The sequence below is a fragment of the Emys orbicularis genome, chromosome 16, assembly GCF_028017835.1.
Source record: "Emys orbicularis isolate rEmyOrb1 chromosome 16, rEmyOrb1.hap1, whole genome shotgun sequence".
NCBI lineage: Eukaryota > Metazoa > Chordata > Testudines > Emydidae > Emys > Emys orbicularis.
Window position 1 is genome coordinate 33,710,110 of NC_088698.1, and position 27,791 is coordinate 33,737,900.

At 42.6% G+C, this 27,791-nt stretch overlaps 1 protein-coding gene across 1 annotated transcript in view; it reads right to left on the reverse strand.

Annotated features, from left to right (window-relative positions):
- Positions 1-266: 266 nt before the first annotated feature.
- KREMEN1 (kringle containing transmembrane protein 1) overlaps positions 267-27,791 on the reverse strand; it is a 63,699-nt gene continuing 36,174 nt past the window's right edge. Inside the window, exons 4-9 of the mRNA XM_065417885.1 lie at positions 20,787-20,908; positions 20,148-20,301; positions 13,163-13,495; positions 10,762-10,920; positions 9,605-9,689; positions 267-429 (exon numbers count right to left, since the gene is read on the reverse strand). Of these exons, the coding sequence (XP_065273957.1) occupies positions 267-429; positions 9,605-9,689; positions 10,762-10,920; positions 13,163-13,495; positions 20,148-20,301; positions 20,787-20,908 (1,016 nt within the window). The remainder of the gene's footprint in view (positions 430-9,604; positions 9,690-10,761; positions 10,921-13,162; positions 13,496-20,147; positions 20,302-20,786; positions 20,909-27,791) is intronic.

Sequence of the window (27,791 nt, forward strand, 5' to 3'; positions counted from 1 at the left end):
GGGACACCTACTGTTTTAGAGATTCTGTTTCTATTTTAAGCGAAGTGGTTTAAGACCATATTTAGAAGGATGAGAGAGCTGACAAGCTCCAGATACTTCAAAATGGTTATAGCAGCTGGTTTTCCCATGTCTGGTGTGCACCATGGAACTCCAGAAAAGGTCTGTCCAGATCCTTTGGAAAACAAGGAGAAGATAGAGGAAAAGGATTATCCCCAATACACTTTGAATTGCAGGAGAATATTGTGTCTCATGGCGTAACTGGCACTTTAGTTTCCCACAAGGAGGTTGCAATCATCTTGTTGGCTCTTAAATTTTTTCTTGAAGATGGAGATGGAGGTGGATGGCTTGTAAAAAATACTCCAGATCTCTCCTGCAGTAGTTGCTTGGTGAGAATCCCCTATCTCAGCTGAAGGAGGTGCCTGATGAGATCTAAGAAACAGTTATTTTACAATTATAGTCTTAATAACATGCTAAATTGTTTGGCGAGCTGCTATTTAATTATCTTATGTGTATTACAGTATGTCTGCAGGCCCCAAATGATTCATAGATTCTAGGACTGGAAGGGACCTCGAGAGGTCATCAAGTCCAGTCCCCTGCCCTCGTGGCAGGACCAAATACTGTCTAGACCATCCCTGATAGACATTTATCTAACCTACTCTTAAATATCTCCAGAGATGGAGATTCCACAACCTCCCTAGGCAATTTATTCCAGTGTTTAACCACCCTGACAGTTAGGAACTTTTTCCTAATGTCCAACCTAAACCTCCCTTGCTGCAGTTTAAGCCCATTGCTTCTTGTTCTATCCTTAGATGCTAAGGTGAACAAGTTTTCTCCCTCCTCCTTATGACACCCTTTTAGATACCTGAAAACTGCTATCATGTCCCCTCTCAGTCTTCTCTTTTCCAAACTAAACAAACCCAATTCTTTCAGCCTTCCTTCATAGGTCATGTTCTCAAGACCTTTAATCATTCTTGTTGCTCTTCTCTGGACCCTCTCCAATTTCTCCACATCTTTCTTGAAATGCGGTGCCCAGAACTGGACACAATACTCCAATTGAGGCCTAACCAGCGCAGAGTAGAGCGGAAGAATGACTTCTCGTGTCTTGCTCACAACACACCTGTTAATACATCCCAGAATCATGTTTGCTTTTTTTGCAACAGCATCACACTGTTGACTCAGATTTAGCTTGTGGTCCACTATAACCCCTAGATCCCTTTCTGCCGTACTCCTTCCTAGACAGTCTCTTCCAATTCTGTATGTGTGAAACTGATTGTTCCTTCCTAAGTGGAGCACTTTGCATTTGTCTTTGTTAAACTTCATCCTGTTTACCTCAGACCATTTCTCCAATTTGTCCAGATCATTTTGAATTATGACCCTGTCCTCCAAAGCAGTTACCTCCCAGTTTGGTATCATCTGCAAACTTAATAAGCATACTTTCTATGCCAATATCTAAGTCGTTAATGAAGATATTGAACAGAGCCGGTCCCAAAACAGACCCCTGCGGAACCCCACTTGTTATGCCTTTCCAGCAGGATTGGGAACCATTAATAACAACTCTCTGAGTACAGTTATCCAGCCAGTTATGCACCCACCTTTTAGTAGCCGATAAGAATATCATGCGAGACTGTATCAAATGCCTTACTAAAGTCTAGGTATACCACATCCACAGCTTCTCCCTTATCCACAAGACTCGTTATCCTGTCAAAGAAAGCTATCAGATTGGTTTGACACGATTTGTTCTTTACAAATCCATGCTGGCTATTCCCTATCACCTTACCACCTTCCAAGTGTTTGCAGATGATTTCCTTAATTACTTGCTCCATTATCTTCCCTGGCACAGAAGTTAAACTAACTGGTCTGTAGTTTCCTGGATTGTTTTTATTTCCCTTTTTATAGATGGGCACTATATTTGCCCTTTTCCAGTCTTCTGGAATCTCTCCCGTCTCCCATGATTTTCCAAAGATAATAGCTAGAGGCTCAGATACCTCCTCTATTAGCTCCTTGAGTATTCTAGGATGCATTTCATCAGGCCCTGGTGACTTGCAGGCATCTAACTTTTCTAAGTGATTTTTAACTTGTTCTTTTTTTATTTTATCTGCTAAACCTACCCCCTTCCCATTAGCATTCACTATGTTAGGCATTCCTTCAGACTTCTCGGTGAAGACCGAAACAAAGAAGTCATTAAGCATCTCTGCCATTTCCAAGTCTCCTGTTACTGTTTCTCCCTCTTCACTGAGCAGTGGGCCTACCCTGTCTTTGGTCTTCCTCTTGCTTCTAATGTATTGATAAGAAGTCTTCTTGTTTCCCTTTATTCCTGTAGCTAGTTTGAGCTCATTTTGTGCCTTTGCCTTTCTAATCTTGCCCCTGCATTCCTGTGTTGTTTGCCTATATTCATCCTTTGTAATCTGTCCTAGTTTCCATTTTTTATATGACTCCTTTTTATTTTTTAGATCATGCAAGATCTCGTGGTTAAGCCAAGGTGGTCTTTTGCCACATTTTCTATCTTTCCTAACCAGCGGAATAGCTTGCTTTTGGGCCCTTAATAGTGTCCCTTTGAAAAACTGCCAACTCTCCTCAGTTGTTTTTCCCCTCAGTCTTGATTTCCATGGGACCTTACCTATCAGCTCTCTGAGCTTACCAAAATCCGCCTTCCTGAAATCCATTGTCTCTATTTTGCTGTACTCCCTTCTACCCTTCCTTAGAATTGCAAACTCTATGATTTCATGATCACTTTCACCCAAGCTGCCTTCTACTTTCAAATTCTCAATGAGTTCCTCCCTATTTGTTAAAATCAAGTCTAGAACAGCTTCCCCCCAGTAGCTTTTTCAACCTTCTGAAATAAAAAGTTGTCTGCAATGCAGTCCAAGAATTTGTTGGATAGTCTGTGACCCGCTGTGTTATTTTCCCAACATATATTTGGATAGTTGAAGTCCCCCATCACCACCAAATCTTGGGCTTTGGATGATTTTGTTAGTTGTTTAAAAAAAGCCTCATCCACCTCTTCCACCTGGTTAGGTGGCCTGTAGTAGACTCCTAGCATGACATCACCCTTGTTTTTTACCCCTTTTAGTCTAACCCAGAGACTCTCAACACTTCTGTCTCCTATGTCCATCTCCACCTCAGTCCAAGTGTGTACATTTTTAATATATAAGGCAACACCTCCTCCCTTTTTCCCCTGTCTATCCTTCCTGAGCAAGCTGTACCCATCCACACCAACATTCCACGTTGAGAATGAGACTGGGGCAGCATTATGCTAGGCACTATACACCACATAGTAAGAAACCATCCCCTGCCCCATATGGTTTACAATCTAAATAAACTAGACAGAACAGGATGAAAGGAGAAACAGAAGGCACAAAGAAGTGACATAATAAGGTCACAGCAAGAGCTGGGAAAAGACCCGAGGTCTTCTGAGTCCAAAGCCACTGCCTTGTCCACTCGACCATGCTGCATTATTACTAAACAACGATCTGAAATATAATTAAAGCACCATTAAAACAACGCTATAAAATTGCTAAAAGGCTAGCTATTTGGGGACTATTTAAAAATGGGGAGAGGGTTCTATTCAGGAGCTAATCAATGTTAATAATGAAAATGCCTCTTAAAAAAAGTGTGTTTACAGATGCTTTCTGGAATGTAGAATAAATTTTACATGCCATGAGCTGCCACAGCCAAAGTGCAGTCATCCAGTGATCCATGTGCAAAAGTGGAACACCTATCAATAAGGTGTCAGAGTGCTAATACCTGTCAGGATGAGGCTCAGATAGGAAGTCACATATTCAGGGCATTAAAAGCTAACAATGCAAACTTAAAAATCAATCTGCCACTTTACAGGCAGATAATGTAAAAAGGGTAGTACATTGTGATCCTCGGTGCTCCAACCTGTTTTTTGTACTAGTTGCAAGTGCTAGTGAATCCTAACAGAAAGTAAATTACAACAATTGTGCCTCATTGGCACAAGGACAGGTGTTGCTTTTGCAAAGTGATGATGAGAGCACATAAAGCAAACTGCAACTGAAAAATTTTCATGTTGCTTCTGAGACACACAGGACTTTCCTATTTTAATATAGCCAAATACAAGGTCATACCTCTAGGAACAAAAGATGTAGGACATACTTACAGGATGGTGGATCCATAAAGAACATTGGGGTTATGGTAAATGATCAGTTAAAAATGCACTCTCAGTGTGATACTTGTGGCTAAAAAAGTTACCATGAGCTTTGACTATATAAACAGAGGAATATCAAATGGGAGTAGGGAAGGGATAACATCGCTTCATGGTTTGGTAAGACCGCAACTGGAATTCTGTGTTCAGTTCTGGTTGCCACACATTGAAAAAGGATGTTGAAAAATTGGAGAAGATTCAAAGAAGTGCTACAAGATTGATTTGACTCTGGAAAAACACACATTATGGTGAGAAACTTAAGATCAATCTGTTTAGCTCACTAAAGAGAAGATTAAGAGGTGTCTCGATTGCAATCTAGTTCTACCTACATATGTAGAATGTATCGGACAGTGGAGGCCTCTTTAATCTAGCCGACATAAGCATAAAAAGGTCCACTGGCTGAAATTTGAGTCTAGAAAAATTAAAACTAGAAATAAAATGCACATTTTTACCAAGAGGGTAATTAACAATCACAGCAGATTAACCAGGTGTGTGGTAAACCCTTGCTCACTTGAAGTCTTCAGCTCAAGACCAGATGTCTTTCTAAAAGGTATATTCTAGTTAAGCCATAAATTAAAAGCTTGATGCAGGAATTAATGGACAAAATTCTATGGCCTGTGTTCTTCAGGAGGACAGACTAGATGATTGTAATAGTATCTTTTAGGCATAAAAAAATCTTTGCATCAATAGTGAGTGGTGGTCAAAAATAATAACCATGTTCTCAGCCTGGTGCACTAATTCTTTTCATGCCCCTATTGCTAGCGAGAACACAAACGAAGAGCGCTCTTTCTTGTACTAATGACCACTACCCAGTAGGAAGACTTCAGTGACTCTGAAAAAGACATGAGGATTGTGGTGGATAATCAGCTGAACATGATGATAATACAGCAGGGCACAGATTATCCAACAAGTTCTTGAAATGCATTGGAGACAGCTTTTATTATAGAAGGTAGAGAAAGAGACTAGAGGAGAGGGTATTCTGCATTTAATTCTGACAAACAGGGAGGAGCTAGTTAAGAATCTGAAAGTGGAAGGCAGCTTGGATGAAGTGACCATGAAATGATAGAGTTCATGATTCTAAGGAATAGTAGGAGGGAAAACAGCAGAATAAAGGCAATGAACTTGAAGAAGGCAGACTTTAGCAAACTCAGACAATTGGTAGGTAAGATCCTGTGGGAAGCAAGTCTAAGAGCATGTTTATACTTACCTCCGGAGTGATCAATCCAGCAGGGGTCGATTTATCGCGTCTAGTGAAGACGCGCTAAATCGACTGCCGAGCGCTCTCCCGTTGACTCCGGTACTCCACTGGAGCGAGAGGCGCAGGCAGAGTCGACGGGGGAGCGTCAGCAGTTGACTTACCGCAGTGAAGACACCGCGGTAAGTAGTTCTAAGTACGTCGACTTCAGCTACATTATTCACGTAGCTGAAGTTGTGTAACTTAAATTGATCCCCCCCTAGTGTAGACCAGGCCTAAGGGAAAAAAGAGTTCAGGAGAGCTGGCAGTTTTTTAGAGAGACATTATTAAGGGCAAAAGAGCAAATTATTCCAATGTGTAGGAAAGATAAAAAGTATGATAAGAGGCCACCCTGGCTTTGCCAAGAGATCTTCAATGACCCCAGACCCAAAAAAGAGTCATAGGTTAAATTACAAAGGATGAATATATTTAAAAAATCAACACAAGCATGTAAGGACAAAATTAGAAAGGTTAAGGCACAAAATGAGATTAAATAAGCTAGGGATAAAAAATGGTAACAGAGCATTTTACAAATATGTGGGAAACAAGAGGCAGACCAAGGATCAGGTAGGCCCATTACCAAATGAGGAGGGAAAAACAATAACAGATAATATAGCAATGGCCGAAGTATTAAATGCCTTTTTTGTTTCAAGTTTTCACCAAAAAGTTTGCAGGGATCTGACGATTAACATAGAGAACAGTGTAAATGGGGTAGAATCTGAGGCTAAAATAAGAAAAGAACAAGTTAAGAATGACTCACACAAGTTAGATGTCTTCACATCGGTAGGGCCTGATGAAATATGTCCTAGAATACTTAAGGACCTAACTGAAGACATCTCTGAGCCATTAGTGATTATCTTTGCGAATGTATGGAGAATGGGAGACATACCAGAGGGCTGGAAAAGGGACAAACATAGTACCTTTCTACAAAAAAGGGAATAAGGACAACCCAGGGAATTGTAGACCAGTCAGCATAACTTTGGTACCGGAAAGATAATGGAGAAAATAATCAAACAATTAATTTATAAGCACTTAGAAGATAATAAGGTAATAAGTAGCAGTCAACATGGATTTGTCAAGAACAAATCATATCGAACCAACCTAATATCCTTCTTTGACAGGGTGACAAGCCTTGTCAATAGGGGGAAGCAGTGAATGTGATATAGTTTGACTTTAATGCTTTTGCTACTGTCTCACATGACCGTCTCGTAAACATACAAGAAAAATACAGCCTAGATGGAGCTACAATAAGGTGAGTACACAACTGGCTGGAAAACTGCTCAGAGAGTAGTTATCATTGGCTCACAATTAAGCTAGAAGGCACATCAAGTGGGGTCCCGCAGGGATCGGTCCTGAGTCCAGTTCTATTGAATATCTTCATAAATGATTTGGATAATGGCATATAGAGTACACTTATAAAGCTTGTGAATGATACCAATCTGGGAGGGTTTGCAAGCTCTTTGGAGGACAGGATTAAAATTCAAAATGATCTTGACAAACTGGAGAAATAGTCTGAATTAAATAGGATGAAATTCAATAAGGACAAATACAAAATACTATACTTGGTCGGGAATAATCAACTGCACAAATACAAAATAGGTAATGACTGCCTATGATGGAGTACTGCAGAAAAGGATATGGGGTCAACAACATAAGACTCTTGCAAAAAAAAAAAAAAAAAAAGCGTGAGACACAAGAAGTAATTATTTCACTCTACTAAGCACTGATAAGGCCTCATCTGGAATATTGTGTCTAATTCTGGGCACCACACTTCAGGAAAACGTGGGCAAATTACAGAAAGTCCAGAAGAGAGCAACAAAAATGATTAAAGGTCTAGAAAACATGACCTACAAGGAAAGATTGAAAAAATTGGGCTTGTGACATGCTGGAGAAGAGAGGACTAAGATGAGACATTACAGTCTTCGAGTACATGAAAGGTTGTTATAAAGAGGAGGGTGAAAATTGTTCTCCTTCACTACTGAGGACAGAACAAGTAATGGGTTTAAATTGCAGCAAGGGAGATTTAGTTTAGACATTAGGAAAAACGTCCTACCTGTCCGTGTAGTTAAGCAATGGAACAAATTACCAAGTGAAGTTGTGGAATCTCCATCATTGGAGGTTTTTAAGAGCAGGTTGGACAAACATCTGTCAGGGATGGTCTAGATAATACTTAGTCCTGCCTCAGTGCAAGGGATTGGACTAGATTACCAGTCCTACATTTCTATGGTTCTATGAGCTCCAAAGTAATGCTGTGGCCAAAAGAGCTAATGCAATCCTGGGATGCATAAATAGGGGAACCTCAAATAGGAGTAGGAAGGTGATTTCACCTCTGTATTTGATACTGGTGGGACCTCTGCTAGAATGTTGTGTCCAGATCTGGTGCCCACCATTCAGGAAGGATGTTGGAAATACTTGACAAGGGCTCAGAGAAGAGCCCTAAGTATGCTTAAAAGATTGGAAAACACGCCTTATAGTGAAAGACTCAAGGACCTCAATATATTGAGTTTATCAAAGAGAAGATTAAGGGGTGATTTGATTACAGTCTATAAGTACCTATATGGGGAACAAATATTTAATAATGGACTCTTCAGTCTAGCAGAGAAAGGTGTAACACGATCCAATGGCTTGAAGTTTGACAAATTCAGAATGGAAATAAGGTATATATTTTTAACAGTGAGAGTAATAAACCATTAATTGACATAATTTACCAAGGTCATGGTGGAGTCTGCCTTACTGACAATTTTAAAATCCAGATTGGATGTTTTCTCTAAAAGATCTGCTCTAGGAATTATTTTGGGGCAGTTCTCTGGCCTATGTTATACTAAGGTCAAATGAGATGATCATAATGGTCCCTTCTGGCCTTAGAATCTATGAATGGCTGAAAGTTGAAGCCTGATAAATTCAGACTGAAATAAGGCACACATTTTTAACAGTGAGGGTAATTAATTGGAACAATTTATCAGCTGTGGCGGTGTCTCCCTCACTGGCAATTTTAAAAGCATGATATGCTCTAAGTCATACACAAATTATTTCAGAGACGTTCTATGGCAGAGGTGGGCAAACTACGGCCCACGGGCCACAACCGGACAGGGGGCAGTCAGGGGACAGGGAGCGGGGGTGTGTGGATGGGGCACGGGTCCCAGAGGGGCCGTCAGGGAACAGGGAGGTTGGATGGGGCAGGAGTCCGGGGGGGGGCCACAACCCCCCTCCCCTAACCGGCCCTCCATACAATTTATGAAATCCGATGCGGCCCTCAGGCCAAAAAGTTTGCCTGCCCCTGTTCTATGGCCTGTGTTATATAGGGGATCAGATTAGATTATCTCACAATGGCCCTGCTAGCCTCAAAATCGATGGCTGTGAGTATGCATTTATTAATAACTTTTAGACAGACATAAAATCATTTAAAATCTTCAAATGTTGGCGAATCCACAATGTCCCTAGATAGGTTGTTCCAATGGTTAATTACCCTCACTGTTATGGAATTACACCTTATTTCTAGTCTGAATGTGTCTAGTTTCAGCTTCCAACTATTGGATTTAGTTTGCCTTTTTCTGTTAGATTTAAAGAGCTGTCTACTATCAGAAACCTCTTCCATGTGTAGGTACTTGTAGACTAAAATCAAGTCACCGCTTAACTTTCTCTGTCAATTAGGTAAATAGATTGAGCATCTTAAATCTCTTGCTATGACACGGATTTTCAAGACTTTGAATCACTTTTGTGGCTCTTTGCTGCTGAAAAATTAGAATGGGTACAGAAGAGAGAAAGAATATAGACTAGCTGATTCATCGCTGATGGAATGGGCTGCTCTTTAACATTTCATTAATACTTTTTGCATTAAATATTAAAATAATCAGCCTTCCTCCCAACCATGCTGAAAATCTTTGTTTAATTTCTTCTCCTCTGTAATTTTAGTCTTTATGAGAATCCTCTCACCCCTGGTAACATGAATGTCCATAAAATAAAAACAAAAGGGATCCTTCAATTGCAAATTTCATTGTACAAAGAGTGGAAAGGTAGAGATGTGCTTTATCTGGCAAGTGATTGAGGAGACACTGAAAACACTATATAACCCATGTTATTGAACATAACTAGTCACACAGTATAAGAAGGTGAGAGTGGTTCCCTCCAGGACACAAAGAATTCCATGCATGAGCCTGAATCAATATGTCCCAGGTACACCCAGGAAAACTTAATCGTATACTTACTTCATTATGAAATGCAGAAGTATCTTTGCCAATATGGCTGAGACAGTTAGGATGAGGAGAGCTGTGAGGCCATATACTGTCCACTCTATGAAAAAGAAAAAGGCATATCTTCTAGCACATTAATTTGCTTATAGTTTTAAAATAATGTATGTGCTTTCTGTTTTAACACACTTACTCTTGGACACTCAATTGAAAGCTTCCATTTCAAACAATGTTTAAATTAGAGCAATTCAAGCTGAAAGAGATCTTTTACATTCCAACCAGCCCATTCCCACTTGGCTAGTGCAAGATAGTTCGTTATAAAATTTCAAACTTCAGAAATTTTAGAGTAAATATCAGGAACTATTTCCTTACAGAGATTTTAAAGCTGTGCAATTGTCCATCTTTGAAAAGGATGGAAGCACATTCCTAGGGAATTTTAAAAATAAACTGAACAATGCTTATGGGAATGTACCATAAGAATCAATTCTCCATTTGCAAGGAGATTGGCTGATCTCACATCAGCATTTGCCCTGTTCTTTTCCCATTGCAGATTCTGCTCAGTGTTTGATCTGTGTTGTACTGTCCTGCTCGGTCTCATTGCATTCCTTTAGATTGTTGGCTCTTGGACATTGCACCAGATCCTTGACCCCTCTTTAGTTCCCTTCATCATTCCAGCAGCACAAAGGGGATTCAAAAATGCCTTGAAGCAGCAGCTGAAGATACTCCTAGTACAAAAGAGTTCTAAACTAGTGCAGCACAAGTGCCTCCTGGCCTTTCCTCCACACTCAGGCTTCAGCATGTCATGGGTGGGATAGTATGGTGCAACATGCTCTGGCAATCATGGCTGATAGAACAGCCCCAAGGGGGGTCTTGTATTTGAAAATGCAAGTTAGAGAAGCTCTGAGGCCCTCAGCAGTCTCAAGTATCAGGGTAACACAGAGGTAGAGTAAAACCACCTAATGACCCTCTGCTTCTCCCCATGTGCATTTAGCACCACTTCGTGTCACTCTGTGATCTAGCCTACTCTTATTTGTTCAATGCACTGTCTCATACAGTAAATGTACATCACTAATGCAGCACACAGAGAATGAAAAGACAAAGTAAGCCATTTCATAATCTGTATATCAGTGCATTTTCCCTGTTGTTTCTGCCCATCAATTCCCTTTGGATATTACCAGGCATGATGCTAGGGGGATGACTCGGGCTGGTTGTGATGACATAAAGTATCTTTGAAGACTGGGCTGCATTAATACGGAGATTTGCTTGTTCAGTTATCACCTCAGTAAATTTCTGATCGACTGTAGTAATGTCCTGGTGTAGCTTTTCTTTGGTAGCTGAAAATACAAGAAGTTATACAAACAAGACCTTAATTTACTTATTTGGGCATAGTTTTTGACTTTGTATTTTGTTACACAAGAACTGCGACTCTGTCTGTCTTATACTGGGAACATATACAATTATTTAATGGCTGATGCTAGGAAAGTCTTATCAGTCACTATGCTGCAAACAGCATGGATTTTCTGAATGTTAATTGTTCATAAGAACTCTATTGGACCTATTCAAGGACCAAAATGTTTTCCTTCTAAAACCTTAGATGATAAATAGAGACATATATAAAGGAGAATGGGCCAGATTCTGGACCCAACCCATATACTCTGCTTTGGAGGCATATAAGGGCCATAAAAGGGCTGCAACAGCCCAGGGGCAATTTTCTCCAGCACAGGAGCTATGTGAAGCTGGCATATGCGGCCTTGTGCCAGTCCCCTTTGCAGCACCAACTGTAGGGGGCTCGCCAAAGTAGGAGAGAGTGTAGCAATAAGCACTCAGTGATACAGTCCTTCTGGGCTATACAGCAGCCCATTAACAGCTGTAGGGAAGCTACCATACATTAGAGCAACCCTAGGGGGCCAAAGCAGCTCCCAGCAGAGACAGACTCTGCTTCTAGACTGTGCCGCTCAGGAGGCACAACTCTAAATCTAGCCTAATAATTCCAGAGGGTGTTTCTCCAATAATCACAGGTACATGAAAAAGCCAAACTCTCGCCAGGTGCCTCCTTAGGGTTATTGAATTGTTTTGAAGAAAAAGGCTGTGGCCCAGAAAAAGACAGGAAGATCCATATCAGTTAGAATACTATCTAATGCTTGCTCCCTACGATGCTGAAAAGGAGACTCTTCTACCGGTCTATAAACTGAGGCCAAGCAGCAGGGAGTGGGAGTGTCAGAAAAAGGAGAGGTTTCAGAGTAGCAGCCGTGTTAGTCTGTATCCGCAAAAAGAACAGGAGTACTTGTGGCACCTTAGAGACTAACAAATCTATTAGCGCATAAGCTTTCGTGGGCTACAGCCCACTTCTTCGGATGCATATAGAGTGCATCCGAAGAAGTGGGCTGTAGCCCACAAAAGCTTATGTTCTAATAAATTTGTTAGTCTCTAAGGTGCCACAAGTACTCCTGTTCTTTTTGAGAAAAAGGAGAGAGACCTTGCTTATCTTGAAGGATCAGAGAAAAGCAGCTGCACTGTGTCTCAGAGGGATAATATACATTGTTTTGTAATTAGGACAACAGAATGGCTTCTCCAGATCTCAGGAGATGATGCTAAGGATTGCAGTTAAATATTCAGCGTCTTTTGTTTAGCATGTGTTTTCCTTTTGTACAACCTACTTGCTATTAAAAAATCTAGTTTGCTTAGTGAAACTTAAAGTCGTGGCTCTAGTTAATCTGTTTTGGGGACAACACATTGCTTGAAGAGTTGAAGCATTCTATGATAGTTTCATTGCGGACTGGTAAAATTAGAATGAGTGGCCATCTGGTTACCGGCTGTCACTGAGGAGAGGTCCAGGTCTCTATCTACAAGACATACAATTAGAAACTCTGAAGATACAAGAGATACACTGAACAACAAAGGTTGTGTCTACACTATCATTTTCCAGAGGTGCTGGAACAATTTGTATAGCAGGGGTGCAAAGAGCCCTTGAACCAAACTGTAAACTGTACATGATGGAAGCCACTTTGAGCCAGCGGGTACCACAACGCCTCCAGCACCTATGCCTTTTTCCCTAAAATTTTCTTACACCAATACAGCTTTGCTGGCACGAGCAATGGTGAGTGTTCTAGCATAGACAAGATGAAAATGATCTGAGCAAAATGACTTGAATGTAATTGGTACAGTCACAGAATCCCAGGACACTTTCTGTCTGAGTGGAACATACAGGGAGTTGGAAAGAGCTAAGAAAAAACAGAAGGTGCAGCTAGACTACTGGCACCATTTTATTTAAACTTCAGTCTTTCTTTCAGCTCCACCATGTCAGGTGTGGGGGAGGGGGACGAGGGGCATGGGCTTTTGGGTTAGCCCATAGTTATTTGAGAAACAGCTGAAGGGCAGACTACTAAATCAAGACAGAAGTTTGGGTGGGAGGCCTTACCCCCGGAACTCCAACTACACTAAATGGAGGACCCTTAGATGTACAACATCAGTTAAAATATGTGCTTTCTCTGTGTCTGTAGGGCAAGTCTTTATGTGGCCTAAACACTTTAGAAAAATGGCCCATTGGGAGCTAGGTATGGAGCATTAGCCTCTTACCTCTGTACACGACAGCAAATCCCTGGGCCTGATTGATTTGATCTGAGAAAAAATACAAAATGACAAAATCCAAAGAGACATTAAAAGAGATGGGAGGCTGGTTCCTGCCATCAAAACGAGCCAGCACATGATAGGTGTAGCCATCCAGCACCTCCACCATGTCTGTGGAGTCCTTGATGTCAAAGAGAGTGAAGTCGAACTGGATCTGAGATGCTCCTGGAATTTGTATGGTCCAGTAGCAGACCCTGCCTGTGGCATAGGTGTCAGGGAAATCTGGGGAATAGATCACAGATGTTGGGGAGGTGTAGTTCCCTCCACAGGCACCAATGAGGGCTGTGGGGAAAAAAAGAAGAAAAAGGAGTGAAAATCAAATTTGTATAGGCTGTACTTCCACAGCATGTTTCATCTAAGAATAAATCTCACACGCTACAAACATCAAGGGCTCAATTGTGGCTTTAAGCTCCAGGGAAGCTCCAGGAGGTACTATGTCTCAGACCAAAGCAAGATGCCTATGTGGGTACCTGGGAGCATGGCCGTTGTGCTACCCTCTTCCAGGGTGCAATGTGCGCTTCTTTCACAGGAGGCCAACTCCACTGATATGGTGCAGAAGTGGGAGGGGCCATCAACCACTCTCATTTCTTTCAGAAAGCCTAATGCCAGTCTAGGCTGCAATTGTGCCTAGATCTTGTGCAAAATTGTAGCCAGAAATTTGTGCCCTCTCCTCCCTTGAGCATCCCTCCAGGGCTGGGGATAATCTGGTCATAATGAGCTAACCACTAAGCCTCACCAACTCCCTTCCTACCCCTGTGAGGGTGGTACGTGTAATAACGACTCTTGCTTATGGGATATTTCTCCACTTCCCTATAATTAAAGTATTCTTAGCAGAGTTTTATCTTTTTTATGTAATTGTTTTAAAATTTCAAGTGTTTTGTTTTTGTACAATTAATAAGTAGGTCTGACACATGGATAAGTGGAATTACTTGGCTAAGAATAACGCCCTATCACAGGATCCTTTGCAAACACCTTATCCATCAAGCTGAAAAGTTTCCAACATATGTTTTGTATGCAGTAATGCTTGAGGCTACTTTATTATCTTTTGTTCAATGCTGCTCTGGTGCTCACTGCTATCATTTATGTAAACTAATACATCCTTCTGGTACGTGATTTTGTACAGAAAGAGTCCATGGACAGTATATTGGCTGATTTTCAAAGACATTAATGCAGCACTCCACGACTTTGGAGGAAAAAAAACCCAGAAGATAAAATTTGCAAAGTAGCTCAGCTATACTGTTCCAGCATTATTGTTGGTAACATTACAATCAGATGCACTAATTCTTTTAATGGTTGTGCATGTATGTGTTGCTTCACATGTTTAAAGCCATGTATAAACAATTAATCTGCACAAATGCCCTGGGAGGCAGATATGTAAATAGTGTTATACTGCACCCTATTAATAAAATAGAACCTTACTGTCACCTTGGTCCCCTCTAACTCAGCTCTTGTCTGTGGCCATTAGGCATTTCCCATGTTAAAGGACAATTGGCTAGCACAGCCCAACAGAGAACTACTCAACACTAAACTGCAGAGCAGTGTTGCCAATTCAGCTTTATTGAGATTAATGTGACTTTGGCTGCGAAGAGTCTCATGATGATACTAAAAGCTCTATTGGTGTGTGTTGGGAGGGGGAGGGCTCTGTTTCCATATAATGTCCTATAGCCTAGTGGAAAGTCCAATGAATTACAAGCCGAGATACCACGAATTCTAGTCCCAGCTCTTCGACTGACAATACTTCTGTGTCCTTCATAACCCATATTATGAACAAGATCTCACACATGTAACCAAGAACTTACCCATGGTGACTAGTAGAACTGGGAATAGAACAGAATCGCTGATATAACAGCATCAAGTCTCATCCACTTTGCCAAACTCTTTCCAAGGGACATATCAGTTTAAGTGATTCTGTAACCCACCATGACTCTGTTACTTTTTAGTTGCTAGACCACATATAGAGACTTGAGTCTGTTACTACTTCCATGCCGAGAGCACTCTAAGGGTTCTTTAGCTCAAGTGGTAGCTCTTCACATTTTTACATCCAGAGATCCCAGGTTCAGGGTCTCATATGACCCAAACGGGGGGTTGTTACTTTTGGCTATGCTGGCTGTAACCACAATGTGCTCCCACACCGTGCAGTATAAACCAAAAGGTCCTGATGCCCAGTGTTCCATGGCTGTTTCAGAAAGTATGGTGTCTCCCTGTATAGGCTGGTCCACTTAGAGCAGTGGTTCTCAACACAGAGGTCTCCCAGGGGGTAAATCAACTCATCTAGATATTTGCCTAGTTTTACAACAGGATACATAAAAAACACTAGCGAAGTCAGTACAAACTAAAATTTCATACAGACAATTACTTGTTTATATTGCTGTATAGCCTATACACTGAAATGTAAGCACAATATTTGTATTCCAATTGATGTATTTTATAATTATATGGTAAAAATGAGAATGTAAGCAATTTTTCAATAATGTGCAGTGACACTTTTGTATTTTTATGTCTGATTTTTGTAAGCAAGTAGTTTTTAAGTGGGGTGAAACTTTGGGTATACAAGACAAATCAGACTCCCGAAAGGGGTACAGTAGTCTGGAAAGGTTGAGAGCCACTGACTTAGAGGACAAAAGCATGCTTTTCACCTATCAGTTGCTCCTAGAGCTGTCTGTGTTGTGGAGCTGAAGATTGAGGATTGATGACCCATGTGGGAGTGGGAAAATTTATATATTATAAAAGTTGATGTACAGATCTTGATGCAATAGTTGGAATGATCTGAAATTGCAAAACATTGTATTTAGAAGTGAATTCAGATGTTGTGCCAATATTTGTTTTACCATTGCATTTTTATTATGTGTATTTGTAAGAATAGGTGTAGCAGACTGAGTAGTTTTGAGCCTGAGCAATGTGGGAGATGTTGTCTGTGTTCCAGAGGGTGGGAGAGCATGCCTGTGCAAGCTTCAAAAGGTCAGACCTGATTTAATAAATTTATCTTCCCAGAAAGCAGTCTCATTTTCAAAAATGTAACATCAGCACCTGTGCAGGATTAGCTGTCTCAGAGAATTGCAAAGGAGCTACAGAGCCTCTCCCCTGTTGGGCAGCAGTATGAATCTTGCCCAGCTCAACAGGGATTAAGATTTGTTCCCAACTCATGGAAGTTTGATGGCCCCTTTATGAGATGAGTATGATTCCCAGTTCCAGTTCCCACATCACAAACTCACTACTTTGCTTTGCACTAATTGTAATCTACACAGAGCAGAGACTGTCCCTCACTTAGGGCTTCTCTATATGAACAGTTAGTGTGCGGCAAGATAGGGTCTAAATCTACCTCACATTAGCCAGCCATGCACTAACTGTCCGTCCAGACCCTGCTCCCACACGCTAAAAGCTCCGTAGTGCACTTCGATCTACCCCACTTTGAAACGGGAGTAGATCAAAGCGCATACTTCCCAACATTTCAAGTGACTAAAGCAGGACACAGTGCCACTCAGGTTTGGCCTGTCTGCCACTCCATAGCTGGAGACAGAAGGGCAGACAGGCCAAACCCTGGGCAGTCCTGAATGCAGGAAATGTTCTGCTCATTCGTGACAAGAGGTTTTTGAGGTTCAAAGTGGGACAGTCCCGCAAACCCCAGGACTGTTGTTAGGTCTAAGCGCGCCTTAGTGAACTTTTAGTGCACAGCCGCAAGGTCCACATGGACAGTTAATACGCAGCTGGCAAGTGCCCCTGGACTAACTGTTTATATAGACTTAAACACTTAAGGCTTGTCTATCATAAAGAGGTCCCAATGTGCATTGGACCCTCTAGTGAAGGCTCCTGCAGCAGGTGCCAAAATTGTCTCACTCACTATAAATATAAGAGAGTTGGTAACACTAATTGTATGAGCACATTGAAGGGAGGGGGGAGTTCAAAAATCAGAAGACAAACCAAAAACACATTCAATTTTAAAAACAAGATCTCATTATAGTTGAGCCAATCTCATGATTTTGGAGGGGTTACATCTGACTCATGATATTTGACTCATGGCTGAGCACCTTTGCCTCCTGGAGCTAGATCTCCCATAGCATCCATTTTGAATCACTTGGAGGAGAGGAAGGTGATCAGGAACAGTCAACATGGATTCACCAAGGCCAAGTCATGCCTGACCAACTTGATTGCCTTCTATGATGAGATAGCTGGCTCTGTAGATATGGGGAAAGCAGTGGATGTGATATAACATGACATTAGCAGTATTCTTGCCAGCAAGTTAAAGAAGTATGGATTGGATGATGGACTATAAGGTGGATAGAAAGCTGGCTAGATTGTCGGGCTCAATGGGTAGTGATCAACGGCTTAATGTCTAGTTGGCAGCTGGTATCAAGTGGAGTGCCTCAGGGATCGGTCCTGGGGTGGGTTTTGTTCAACCTCTTCATTAATGATCTGTATGATGGGATGGATTGCACTCTCAGCAAGTTTGTGGATGACACTAAACTGGGTGGGAGGGAGAGGTAGATATGCTGGAGGGTAGGGATAGGGTCCAGAGTGACCTAGACAAATTGGAGGATTGGACCAAAAGAAATCTGACAAGGTTCAACAAGGACACGTGCAGAGCCCTGCACTTAGGACGGAAGAATCCCATGCACTGCTACAGGCTGGGGACTGACTGGTGAAGTGGCAGAAAAGGACCTGGGGATTACAGTGGATGAGAAGCTGAATATGAGTGAACAGTGTGCCTTTGTTGCCAAGAAGGCTAATGACATATTGGGCTGCATTAGTAGAAGCATTGCCAGCAGATCAAGGGAAGTGATTATTCCCCTCTATTCGGCACTGGTGAGGCCACATCTGGAGTATTGCATCCAGTTTTGGGCCCTCCACTACAGAAAGGATGTGGACAAACTGGAAACAGTCCAGCGGAGGGCAATGAAAATGATTAGGGGGCTGAAACACATGATTTATGAGGAGAGGCTGAGGGAACTGGGCTTATTTAGTCTGCAGAAGAGAAGAGTGAGAGGGGATTTGATAGTAGCCTTCAACTACCTGAAGAGAAGTTCCAAAGAGGATGGAGCTAAGCTGTTCTCATTGGTGACAGATGACAGAACAAGAAGCAATGGTCTCAAGTTGCAATGGGGGAGGTTTAGGTTGGATACTAGGAAAAACTATTTCACTAGGAGGGTGATGAAGCACTGGAATGGTTACCTAGGGAGTTGGTGGAATCTCCATCCTTAGAGGTTTTTAAGGCCTGGCTTGACAAAGCCCTGGCAGGGTTGATTTAGTTGGGGTTGGTCCTGATTTGAGCAGGGGGTTGGACTAGATGACCTCCTGAGGTCTCTTCCAACCCTAATCTTCTATGATAGTTAACACCACCCCTACATTCAGTGTTAGAGCAAACTGTGGACTTAGTAACTTTTCAAACCCATACTCTGAAGAGAAGCAACTGTGTGGAGGTTTGTCCTAAGGTTTGGTGTCATTGTGTAGATGAAGAAAAAGGTTGTACCTTATACTGCAGTTATACACAAATTGAAGAGTCATGTATTCAGGACAGAATTCAGACCTTGTTTAATTGGTGCAACTCCATTGAAGTCAATGATACTACAATGCATACTACAGGTCTTAATTTCACTCTTAGTCTGTAAGGTTACGCAACTGGAACTGGTATTTATAGGGAGAGAGTGCAAGCGAGGAGTCCTCTGGGTGTGTAGAGTGTTAAGGAAATATAACCGGGGTGAAAGTGAGCCGGTACGGGCCGCACCGGCCCATAACCAGCCCACATTAAAGTGCTGCCGTGGCAGCACTTTAAGGATGGTCCTTTGCTGCAGCAGCGCTTTAATGTTGCTGCACCCCCCAGTTGGTGGGGTTGCCGATGGACGCGAGGGGGGGGGGGGAAGCAACGTTAAAGCACTGCCGTGGCAAAGGACCCTGCAGTGCTTTAACCCCTACCCCTTTTGCCTCCCCCGGCCACTGACGGGCGGCGGGGGGGGGGGGGAGGGGCAAAGGGAGCAGCTGCCCTGGGGCCGGTGATTTAAAAGGGCCCCTACCACAGCAGCGGTGTCCGGCGCTCTGGGCCCTTTAAATCAACACGGGAGCCCCGGGCAGCGCAGTCCAAGTGTTGGCTGGGGGATGCTGACCCCCAGCCCTGCCCCTACTGCTTGAGGCCCTGCCCCTTCCGGGGGCCAGAGCCAACCCCCCCCCGTACCGGTAAGTGTCCTCAGTTACTTTCACCCCTGAATATAACTCATTCCTTTGATGTAACATGCTGCTACACTGACACGTCTACTACATTTTGTTGTCTTGTATATTTGACATCCTCTTTTATTATGTAGTTAGGTCTATGGTCAACTATTCTGTTTTTCCTTTACTCAAAAATTAGTAACTAGATTTATAATTACATCTAATTATTTTTAATGTAAAAGGTGGAACTCCCTCCTCTTCCCACAGCTCCAGGTAAATCTCTGTTGGGTTCCCCTTTCTCCTTTACCAGACTGAACATAACACTATTTAGTAAAAGTTGAGCTGATGTGTACCAATTATGATGTCTGATGGGATGACTGAAGATGATCACTTACCTTAGTTGCACATGCATTCATCAATTAAGGGCAGATCTGAAAGTGCCCTTCAGTGCTGTGTTGCTGTGTCGTGGATGACAGCCACTTGAGAGCCCTTTGTGGAAAAGGGCACCATAGTATCTGGAGCATGAAGCAGTTGTCTGAGCAAGTATCATTTATTGGAAGAGATATGCCAGTCCATTCACAGAATTGGAATGAAGGTTAATTAATTTTACTCTGAATTCAGGTTCTCATTGTTCTAAGCCATACAGGACCTCAGCTGCCCTACAGTTGAGCCCTACTGTGAGTCTTACATTGTTTTGTGTTCAGTAGTTCCCAAATTCCTTGACAACTCTTTCCCCTGATTTGCTAAGTATTTGAAGCCTCCCTTTCAGAGATGCTCAGGCCATTTCAATACTTACTGTCAAAGAGGATGACCCTGCCATCGCCACCACAGGGTTGGGTATGGTCGCCAAAACAGACACTGTTGCATTCTGTGCTGACTGCCTCCCCATAGCGCCAATAGTCAGGGTTATTCCCACAGAAACAGGCATAGCCTGACTCCATGCCTGCCAACTGTGATAACAAAGAGACTTTAGACAGGAAGGGCTGACATTTGGGGAACACAGATAGCAGGTTGTCAGGGCATAGAGAGGACAGCAAGGAGTGTACCATTTGGAGAATGATTAGGAGCAGGGCCAGGAGAAAGCTGGCAGGGTGTTCTGCAGATGACTGAGCTGCACGGGTGCCATTTAAGGCTGGTGAGAAAGCCGGTGCAGAGGGAGGGAAGGGTTGTTTCATTAATGAAGTGTAAGCATACAAAAGCATTCACATGTCTGCAGGCACCTCCTCCTGGCAGTTAAAATATAACTTTTTTGGCTTATACCCAAGCTATCTTGGATAGCAGGAGAAAGGCTGGACTCCCTAGAGTGGGAGGAAGTGAGAGGCTGGGTTTCCGGGGCAAGAAAAGAAGGCACCAGAAATACAGCAGAGAACGGTGTGTGTCATCCTGTCCCATTTAAAAAAAAAACCTCTCTGTAAATGGCGAGCAAAGAAATTACCTTGAACTGCTGATTTCGGCAGAAGCTGATGCAGGTTTGGATAGTGAGTTTGTTTGAGGTCTCACTGATGCCAGTAAGAGGTGGATCTCCATAGTCCTTGTAACAGCCAAGATTCCCAGGCACTGGAAAGAATTATGGAGAACAAATATTCTAGACCTGTGCCCATGAGTGTACACTTTGATACAAATAATTTCAAGTGTAACCTTGAGGCCCCTGCACAGCTTTTAGCATAGATCTCATATTAGCAAGCTCCAGCTGTATGACACTGGCCTTTAGAAAATATGAAAAAGACCCAGCAAACATAGCAGAGGACAAGGAGACAGGAAGTGAGGTGAGCTTCATTCCTGAATACATACACACCATATTTTATAATAAGGTTCTGATACTATGGTAATAGGGGCCACATAAGTACCTAAGATAGATAATTTCATTATTCAGCATTCCTGATGTCAGCAATAATAAACAGGAAGATTACACTAGGTTTGAGTGAGATCAGGGTAAATTTGGATTTGGAATGAATGATGTATGTTGTAATGAGGCATTGTTAAGAAATATGGCTTCTATTCAAACTATTTTATTGAGTATGGACATACCCAAAGTGGAGTCCATAGAGCCATTGGATCTATGCTATTTGCCAGGATACTTCATTGCCAGTAATCATAAGCGGGTGCTGGGAGTACAAAGAATTAAAGTTGATACCTTGTTATAATGCAGTTGGCGGGGGGTGGGGAGGGGAGGTTCAGAGGATAGAACCTCCTAGTCCTTATCACTCAAAGACTAAAACCTTTAATAGTACAGATATTAGTTTAATAATAGACACTAGTGTTTTTGGAAGAAGAAAGTTACATTCCCCATATGGCATGTGTGTGATTCATTGGCAAATGAGATGTATCTGTATTTTTGTGGCTCCAGTGTGACTATCACATGTAGAAGATCTAAGCTAATAGAGACTTCTTTTCATCTAACATCAGCAAAGATTTCATTCTCATCTGCAGTACTGTATAGTGAACATCACATTGGAGTCAGCTTAGTACTATACACTACTCTTCACCCAGGCAGGCCCAGGACTGAAATAATAGCACCAGGTTCTGTCTGAGATCTGGTTGAATTCAGGATTGAGGGATGTTGCACATGGCAGAAAGCTGAATAGCACCTGCCAGCATTAGACCTGGCTGTAGCTCCAGTATAGTTAGAGCCTAATGCATGAGCACAAAACTCATCCTAGTAATTGAGATTATGGACCATGTCAACGTGGGGTGGACAAGGGACAAACCCTGTGACACTGTTTCCCTTTTAATTCCCTTGCATCTATTCAAGGTGAGCAACATTTGCTAAAAGAGTTTGTGCTGGTGCCCAACAGAGAGAGGAGTCCCTCCACCTGGGATTCCCCCTGTATGATACTTTTGCAGAGTTGTCTGAAGGAGGCATGGAGAACCCAGACAACTTGTGTGTCTGTGGATAACATACTGTATTTTCCAAGACACGCTCAACATAGTGCACATGACCATCAATTAGCAGTTCCAGATACCAAAATAACAGCTAAAGGCTAGCTGGCACAGTGGGATAAATCATTCCCCTGCTGATAGTAATAGAGCTTGTAAATCCAAGTGCGCTGCTCCAAATGCCATGCTGTTTGTGCCCTTTGGTGCTAAAGGGGTCAGTTTATACCTTCATTATTTCCTTTCTATAACTAGTTTGGACCAAATTTTCAGAGGTCCTAACTATTTTTGATTGCCTCAATTTCAGGGAGTTCAGCTTAAAATACCGTAAAATCTATTTATCAGAATGCGCTCATTGAAATCAATTGGAGGTAATGGTGTCCACCACCTCTGAAAATCAGGCTTAAGATGTCTTATAGCCAAAATATTGAAGATCTTTAGATTTGAATAAGACCTCTTCATACAGATCCATGCCCACAGTCATGGCCATTCTAGCCATTTGGCTGTTAAATTAGCAATGTAGCTGTCTAATACTCTGTGAAGATTTATCAAGCTGCATGAGTGGCACTAAGAAGGGTATCAAGCTACAGAACAAGTTACTTGGTTTTCTAAGTAGGTTGGAAGGAAGCCTTCTGCTAACCTAAATTCCTCTTCCTCCATCTCCCCTTACTCATGCAGAGAACTCTCCCTCTGCTAACTCAAAGCCCTATCCTTCCCTGCATCACTTACAAATCGTATAGCTCAGGGAGAATTAATGTGGTTCACAACATATTTGTGAAAATGCTTCTTTGAGAGACTTGCTTGATATCTGTAGTAGCAAATGCAAGTAGCAGTGTCTGTAGTCGGCCAGATGGCTTAGTATGTTACGTTTATGAGAAGTCCCAGGTATAAACCCCAGCTGATCATTCACTGCTGGGTTGCTTCCTGTTCTTGTTTCATCTGAACCACATTCCTATGCACATCAGAGTGTTTACTGTTATTAATTATCTGTGCTGCATTAGGACCCAATAGTCGCAGGATGCTTTCTGACCCCGGTTACTGCCCTGGAGAGTACACAATCAAAAGGTGGCGGTAGTCTAATCTGGAGGTGATAAACATAGTGATATATCATCTGAGAGAAAAAATGCAGTTTTCTGGCCACTTGAAGATGGTATAAATCATTTCTCATCATTGATGCAAATGTGTCCAGGAGCAGCGAGGAGTCCAACAAGACCCTGAGGCTTTATATTGCCTTGACAATCAATGGTCAGATGTCTTCAGTCAAGTGTGAAATCAGTGCACCTGCAAGTTTTTTAATTATGTTCCATTCTCCTAGCAGCACCACTAGTTTCCCCATACTCAGTTACAACCACTGCTCTTCATCCATCCAGGCTTTTATTTCTACCACTGGAAAACTGAGAGTTCTCTAATCACCATCTCATATGAAGGCAAGCAAAGTGCAATAGGGCCCTGTAACTGGCATCATCAATGCTTCAGTCAATGGCTCCTTATTAGCCACCTGGAAACCTGCAATAGTCTGGCTGATTCTGCACAAGTCTGCACTTTATGCAGGAGGCCTTGCAAACTACCACTCTGTTTCCAGCCCCCTGCCTGAACAAAGTTATGGAAAAGGTAGTATCAGTCAAACAAGCTCCAGCAGCATTTAACTTCCTCCAGCATCCTGAGCCCCTCAGGTTAGGCTTGAAGTCAGGACATGGCAAAAGGCTGGCCCTCTGCTCTGATGGATGACTGTACTGATGGCCTTGATCTGGGGGCCACACCTCCACGTTCACAGCCTTGATATCTCAGCAGTCTTCAACACTGTCTATTGTGAAGTGCTACTCCCACTATAGAGGAACTAGCAGGAGTGGATGTAGCAATGTCCTTTCTCTGACAGTTCACACAGAACTGAGATGGAGCATCACAAATAAGACACCTCCCTTCAGCCAATTAGTCCTTTGGGAGAAGAATCCAAACTGGATTTCAGTGTCTGATTTATACTGACCCTGATTCTAATGCCTCTTACTCCAGATATTTTCTATTCAATCCACATCTTTAGATGGGACTTTCAAAAGGTAAATCTTTAGCTGGTACTGACTTCAGTAGAGCACAGCAGTACTCAGACCTAATCACGCCCACAGTATTGGCAGAGTAATACAGTAGAGTAGCCAGGGCCGGCTCTAGGTTTTTTGCCACCCCAAGCAAAGAAATGTTTGGCTGACCCCACCCCAGCCCTGGGCTCCCCCACACACACCCCTGCCGCCCCAGCTCTGGGCCTCCCCCCACCTGCACCCCCCCTGCTGTCCCAGTCCTGGGCTCCCCCTTCCCCACATACCACCCACACACCCCCTGCTGCCCCAGCTCTGGGCTCTCCCCCTCCTCCACCCACACCCCCTGCTGCCCCCACCAACTGCACCCTCCTTCCGCCCCAGCCCTGGGTCACTGGTAACTCGCTCCCAGGGCGGGTCATTCAGCAGGAATTTTAGATGTGCACAGAACACAAACAGGATTGGTTCCCATATGGTTACAGAACTGCAGTAAAGTGGAACAATTTTCAGCTTGTGTGATTGGAGGATATCTGGATGCATATTATAAGACTCCTCCATAAATGAGGAAAAGTTGAGGTGCCTTTATTATTTTTTTGTTCCACTCTTTGTTTCTATGGGGAATTTGCCAATGGAATATCACTGTCTTCCTTTTAAACAAATAAAACTAAAAAAAAAAAAAAAATGGCAATGGCTGTTGAAAATAGCAATTCCAGTCCTAATAGCCACTGGGAAGCATTTCTTGCTCAATTTTAGCCTACTTTTTCTACAGCAAGTTACAGTGGATCAGTATATTTGATTTGGGAGAAATGAGGTAACAGCTGCCCAAACTGAGTTTGAGCACTCCTGAATTTTGAGGGTGTTCAAATCTGGAAGGCAGGTGCTAGATTCCCTTTCTGAATATTAGCTAAATCTGGAAAGGAGAAGTTAATTTCTGCTTCCATGGCTCAGAAGTGGAAATCCTCCTACGTGCCTGGTACTGTATCTAAAGCTGCCCAGGTCCAGTAGAGCCTCCCCTCCCTTACTTTTCATTTTAAATTCTAGTGGGATCCATGTACCTCCCTTGCTAGGCTTCAGATAGAGAGGGGCACTGTCCATTTAGTCCACCCAATTCTTTCTTTGGGGGCTGCAAGGTGAGGTCACAGCAGTATCCCTAATCCAGGCTGGGGATGTCTTCTGAAGGGGATGTCTTCTGAAGGGGATATCTGGGCCAAAAGCCTTCTACTCCTTGGCACTTGTTCCCCATTGACAGTGCCACCCCGTTCTAGCATTCTTAAAACTACAATACCCACCTGCTGAAGTGAAAAAACAGATTGACAGAGCCAGACGAGTACCCAGAAGTCACCTCCTACAAGACAGGCCCAACAAAGAAAATAACAGAACACCACTAGCTGTCACCTTCAGCCCCCAACTAAAACCTCTCCAGCGCATCATCAGAGATCTACAACCTATCCTGAAAGATGATCCTTTACTCTCGCAGATCTTGGGAGACAGACCTGTCCTCGCTTACAGACAACCCCCCAACCTAAAGCAAATACTCACCAGCAACCACACATCACTGAACAAAAACACTGACCCAGGAACCTATCCTTGTAACAAAGCCCGATGCCAACTCTGTCCACATATCTATTCAAGTGACATCATCATAGGACCTAATCACATCAGCCATACCATCAGAGGCTCGTTCACCTGCACATCTACCAACGTGATATATGCCATCATGTGCCAGCAATGCCCCTCTGCCATGTACATTGGCCAAACCGGACAGTCTCTACGCAAAAGAATTAATGGACACAAATCTGACATCAGGAATCATAATACTCAAAAACCAGTGGGAGAACACTTTAACCTGTCTGGCCATTCAATGACAGACCTGCGGGTGGCTATCTTACAACAGAAAAACTTCAAAAACAGACTCCAACGAGAGACTGCTGAGCTGGAATTGATATGCAAACTAGATACAATCAACTCAGGATTGAATAAGGACTGGGAATGGCTGAGCCATTACAAACATTGAATCTATCTCCCCTTGTAAGTATTCTCACACTTCTTATCAAACTGTCTGTACTGAGCTATCTTGATTATCACTTCAAAAGTTTTTTTCTCTTACTTAATTGGCCTCTCAGAGTTGGTAAGACAACTCCCACCTGTTCATGCTCTCTGTATGTGTGTATATATATCTCCTCAATATATGTTCCACTCTATATGCATCCGAAGAAGTGGGCTGTAGCCCACGAAAGCTTATGCTCTAATAAATTTGTTAGTCTCTAAGGTGCCACAAGTACTCCTGTTCTTTTTGCGGATACAGACTAACACGGCTGCTACTCTGAAACCCATTCTAGCAGTGAGCTCTCCATTCGCAGCAAGCTGCAGCATGAGGTTTCAGCTACAATACTCCCTCCCCCTCCTTTTCCTGTTGATAGCGGCCAAGGCAATGCTGGGAAATGTAGTTCTTTCCCTGCTCCAGGGCTGGCTCTATAGGCAGTGAGCTAACCAAGGAACTATAGCTCCCAGGGCCCCCTGCTGGTTCTCAGCTCCCATGCTGGATCCCTGCCGGCTGCCGCCCCTGCAAATGGGCTGCCCCAAGCACCTGCTTGCTTTGCTGGTGCCTAAAGCCGCCCCTGAGAGTAGAGGCATTTGAGCCCTTCCATGACTTGGGAAAATGGTAACATGAGTTTCCATTGCAGCTGGAGCCATTGTTGCAAGAGTAATATACTAAAGAGAGACAAAGCCGGAGTAGAATAGAGATAAGTCAGTTCAATTTGTCTTTCGGAAGGGCTCATAAGTGCAGGTGTTTTTGTTTAACCCCTTAATGCCAGGAGTCTGACATTCCTGACACAAGGCCCAGACCTACCAGTACTATTAGATTAATGATAAAAAATGTCAGTGCTGGGCTGCACAATAGCTTTCTATGCTTTAAGGATGCTGATAGAGATAAATAGATACATAAGTTAGACTGAGCCCCAGTGTCCATGGTGCAGAGTTCTCTCTGCTGAAGAGTGGAACCCTCGTTTGTTGTTTGCATAATGTGCAGACAATAAGACATTTTTATTCTAGTTTTCTTGTTGCCATCTCAATGAGTCCAAAGAAACACTGATTCATCTACTTTACAAATCCCTTATAACAGGCCAAACTGGGAACAATATAGTTTTAGGATGCAGCTATAATACAGATTGATGCCTGGTTTCTTCATGGAGTTTTTAATATTCATTAGTAAAAGCAAAAAAAAAAAAAAAAAAAAAACAGATGAAAACATTCCAGGTCCCACAAAAACTGACAAGAGCATGTCAATCCAGTAATTATTCAGGTAACAAAACATTGAAACTTTATATTCTTTGGACCTGATCAAACACCAGACACAAAAGAGGCAGTATATAGTAAGTTTAATGCTGACACAAGCGGAGCAAAGCTACATGACAGTAAGGCAGAAAGGGATGAATACAAGTAAAAAACAGAAGGCAAAGGATGAACACTTCTTAATTTGTAGGGGCTGGTTTAGTGTAGCTGTTAGTGATTAATGAATATACTGAATTTTATATTGC